The sequence below is a fragment of the Otolemur garnettii genome, unplaced genomic scaffold (assembly GCF_000181295.1).
Source record: "Otolemur garnettii isolate 467f Iridium unplaced genomic scaffold, OtoGar3 scaffold00007, whole genome shotgun sequence".
Lineage (NCBI taxonomy): Eukaryota > Metazoa > Chordata > Mammalia > Primates > Galagidae > Otolemur > Otolemur garnettii.
Window position 1 is genome coordinate 24,502,148 of NW_003852402.1, and position 4,200 is coordinate 24,506,347.

The 4,200-nt window shown below is 40.1% G+C and overlaps 1 protein-coding gene across 1 annotated transcript in view; it reads right to left on the reverse strand.

Moving 5' to 3' along the window:
• METAP2 (methionyl aminopeptidase 2) overlaps nt 1-4,200 on the reverse strand; it is a 41,437-nt gene that overhangs the window by 15,998 nt on the left and 21,239 nt on the right. Inside the window, exons 4-5 of the mRNA XM_023509205.1 lie at nt 3,343-3,504; nt 752-933 (exon numbers count right to left, since the gene is read on the reverse strand). Of these exons, the coding sequence (XP_023364973.1) occupies nt 752-933; nt 3,343-3,504 (344 nt within the window). The remainder of the gene's footprint in view (nt 1-751; nt 934-3,342; nt 3,505-4,200) is intronic.

The following is a 4,200-nucleotide window of genomic DNA, read 5'->3' on the forward strand; positions in this document are numbered from 1 at the left end:
GGGCCCGGGCTAGATTGGAACCTGCCACCTTAGGTGTATGTGGCTGGCACCTTAGCCACTTGAGCCACAGGCACCGAGCCACAAATCATTTTTCTGACACAGTTTTGGGGAGAATTTAGAAAAGCAAACATGTATAATACGGTTGACAAATTTAAAAGTTCACATAAATGTTTGTTGTTGTTCAAAAAATAATGTATGAAAATGATGATCCCAATGAAGAAATATAGGATTCTATTTTTCATGCTGCAATATAGAAAGTAAAAAACCACAATTACCTAACAGTTTTCATTTTATTCCACTTACTAGAATGCTTCACAGTAAATGTCAATCTTTTTTTTTTTTTGAGACAGAGTCTCACTATGTCGCCCTCCATAGAGTGCCGTGTCATCATAGCTCACAGCAACCTCAAACTCTTGGGCTTAAGCGATTCTCTTGCCTCAGCCTCCCAAGTAGCCGGGACTACAGGCACCTGCCGAAATGCCCAGCTATTTTTTTTGTTGCAGTTGTCATTGTTGTTTAGCTGGCCAAGGCCAGGTTTGAACTCACCAGCCTCAGTGCACATGGCTTACACCATTAACCACTGTGCTATGGGCCCTGAGCCAGTAACATAAATCTTAAAATCAGCCTCAAGACAGCTCTACTAGAAAGTGAAAATAATAAAACTTGGGAGTTGAGTATTTACAGTTCTGTCTAACAGAGATAAAAACTAGAGGGTTTTGGGGGGGGGCAGGAATTTTTTTTAAGAACTCACCACTTATGTGTGTTCCAAAATCTATCTTACAGATGTCATCATACTGTAATACTGTTGTGTCACCAGCATTGGGAGTATAATGGGCAGCACAATTATTGAGAGAACACCCAGTAGGAAATGCCAGGCCTGCATTTAATCCATTCTCTTTTATCAATTTGCGTGAACAGTCTTCTAACTTTTCACTAAAATAAAAAAAGAGAATCTGTTTGCTTTTACATTCTTATCCTTATATACCTTATAGGTAATCAAGTCTAGAAATCTTAAATTACTGTTATCTGAAAATTCTTTTTTTTTTTTTTTTTTTGAGACAGAGTATTACTTTGTCACCTTTGGTAGAGCGCAGTGACATCATAGCTCACAGCAACCTCAAAATCTTGGGCTCAAGTGATTCTCTTGCCTTCGCCTTGCCTCCCAAGTAGCTGGAACTACAGGAGCCCACAACGCCCAGCTATTTTTAGAGATGAGGTCCCATTCTGGCTCAGGCTGGTCTTGAACCTGTGAGCTCAGGCTATCCACCTGACTCTCAAGTGCTAGGATTACAGGCGTGAGCCACCGCGCCCAGCCCAATGAGAATTATAATTGAAAAAAGGATTTTTTTAAATTACTCTCTGGGAATGATCTAAACATAAACATACACTTTCTGAATGTAAATAACGTTTCTCTGATGCTATGAAACAGTTCATCTCTAAAAGACAAGGAATCTGATTCCACTAGAAACCTGTAGAAAACACAATTCACTTTTAACTTAGTTTACTAGATGTCTGAGTTAGACTAATTTAAATGCAGATTAATGTTGCATATTTTTATAATTGTTGGAATCAGCAAATTAGGTTGTCTTTTATACTGAACATTTCTCAAAAGGTAAGATGAGAGAAAAAAATTAACTTTTTTTGGAAATAGAGTCTCACTATGCTGCCCTCAGTAGAGTGTAGTAGCATCACAGCTCTCAGCAACCTCAAACTCTTGGGCTTAAGCAATTCCTTGCCTCAGCCTCCCAAGTAGCTGGGACTACAGGTGCCTGCCACAACACCCAGCTATCTTGGCGGGGAGGGCGGGGGGGAGTTGCAGTTGTTTAGCAGGCCTGGGCCAGGCTTGAACCCACCAGCCTCAGTGTATGTGGCTGAGATATGGGCGCCAAGCCAAGAAATAATTAACTTTTATTGGCTTCTTTAATGCATTATAATTATAGTAGAACCTCCATAGCTGACCACCTCCCTATAATTGACAACCTCAAGTTGACCTAATTTTCACAGACTAGACATGGACCACACTGTTACAGTACCATAGGCCTGGTTTTTGTTGACCAGTTTGTTACAGTCCTGCTGATGGTCAACATACAGAGGTTCTACTGTATGTTTTGTCTTCAAAAAAAAAAATTTTTTTTTGGTTTTTTGGGTTTTTTTGAGATAGAGTCTTATTTTGTCGCCCTCAGTAGAGTGCCATGGTATCACAGCTCACAGCAACCTCAAACTCTTGGGCTTAAGCAATTCTCTTGCCTCAGCCTACCAAGCAGCTGGGACTACAGGTGCCTGCCACAACACCCAACTATTTTTTTGTTGTAGTCTTTGTTGTTTGGCAGGCCCAGGCCGGGTTTGAACCTACCAGTCCTGGTATACATGGCCTGCACCCCAGCTGCTGAGGTACAGGTGCCGAGCCAGTCGCTAAGAATTTTTATTTTTTTGTTTGTATTATCTTTTTCGGAGACAGAGTCTCACTGTGTTGCCTAGCCTAGAGAGTCATGGCATCAGCCTAGCTCACAGCAACCTCAAACTCCTGTGCTCAAGCAATCCTCCTGCCTCAGCCTCCCCAGTAGCTAGGACTACAGGTGCCCCACCACTACATCCAGCTAATTGTTCTGTTTTTACTACAAATGAGGTCTTGCTCTTGCTCAGACTAGTCTGAAACTCTGGAGCTTAAGCAATTCTCCCACCTCTGCCTCCCAAAGTGCAAGGATTACAGGCATGGTTACAGACACAAACCACTACACCTGGCTGAGAATTTTTATCTCTTAATATGAATTGTCAGACGGCAAAATAATAGATTCCCAGGTAGTTGATTCAGTAATAAGTATATGTGCACTTAAGAGTACACATTGTGTTTTAGCATTCTGGGTGTCCAAGGAATATGGATTGCTTGAGCTTAGGAGTTTAAGACCAGCCTAAGCACGAAGAAAACCGTCTCTACTAAAAATAGAGAAAAACTAGTCAGGCATTGTGGTGGGCACCTGGAGTCCCAGCTAATTGGGAGGTTGAGGTAAGAGGATCACTTGAGTCCAAGAGTTTGAGGTTGCTGTGAGCTATGACACCAGAACTCTGTACACAGGGCAAAAGAGTGAGACCCTGCCTTAAAAAAAACAAAAAACAAGACAAACAAACAAAAAAAAGAGTTTACATGTGCATAAAACAGGGTGGGCACATGTGTTCCTCTCATAGTTTTCTCATTACACTGACACTACAATAACTAAGAAAATATTTCTACATCCTTTACTTTTAGCAAAGTGGTAAATGAAAGCCAAACATTACAAGCAAAGAGTAAATATTTACAAAAATCATTATTTTTATCATGTTCTTATAAAAACATATTCCTTTTACCAGATTTCTATCATTGTCATCCCAGGCTTGATCCAGCTCATAACATATTTTCTAACTTGTCGATGTGCTTCTGCAGCTTCTCGAAAATCATTCCAAATCTCTTCACTGGCCTGATCTAAGGCTTTCTTTTCTTCACTTGTAGTTCTCCAAGCAGCTGTTCGCCTTTAGAGTAGGCATAGTATTAAGTATTAGTCATTTAAAAAAAGAAGAACAAGCATAAAAGTTGAAAGAGATAACATACTAATATAAGACATTTTAGATAAAGAACAAACATACATATTCAGTTTCTTTATATCAACAGTTTCTGAAATAAAGTCACATATACTTGCATTCAACCGAAATCAAGTTAAATTTTTTGTAACATTCAGGAGGAAAAAACTTAAGTGAGATTTTATTCACAGGAAACCTAATAGAATGCCAACAAAAAATAGTAAGAAAGGAAAGAACCAGAAAAGTCAGAGAAGAGTCCTAGAGACAAAGCAAGTGACAAAAAAGTATCATTCTTCCACTTGAGATAATATATACTTAAGAGTCATCAAAACAGCAAAACAATTTTTATTTAAAACTTTGCCAACAGGGTAAATATGAACCCAAAGATCAGACCTGGAAATCTGCATATATGTACTCAAAACATATATTTTGTGCATGTGTAGAACTTTTCTAATTCAATATATATTAGAGGTAATCTTCCTTGAAACATGTGGCTCGGCTCGGCGCCTGTGGCTCAAGTGGCTGGGGCACCAGCCACATACACCTAAGGTGACGGGTTCGAATCCAGCCCGGGCCCGCCAGACAACAATGATGGCTGCAACCAAAAAATAGCCAGGCGTTGTGGCGGGCGCCTGTGGTCCCAGCTAC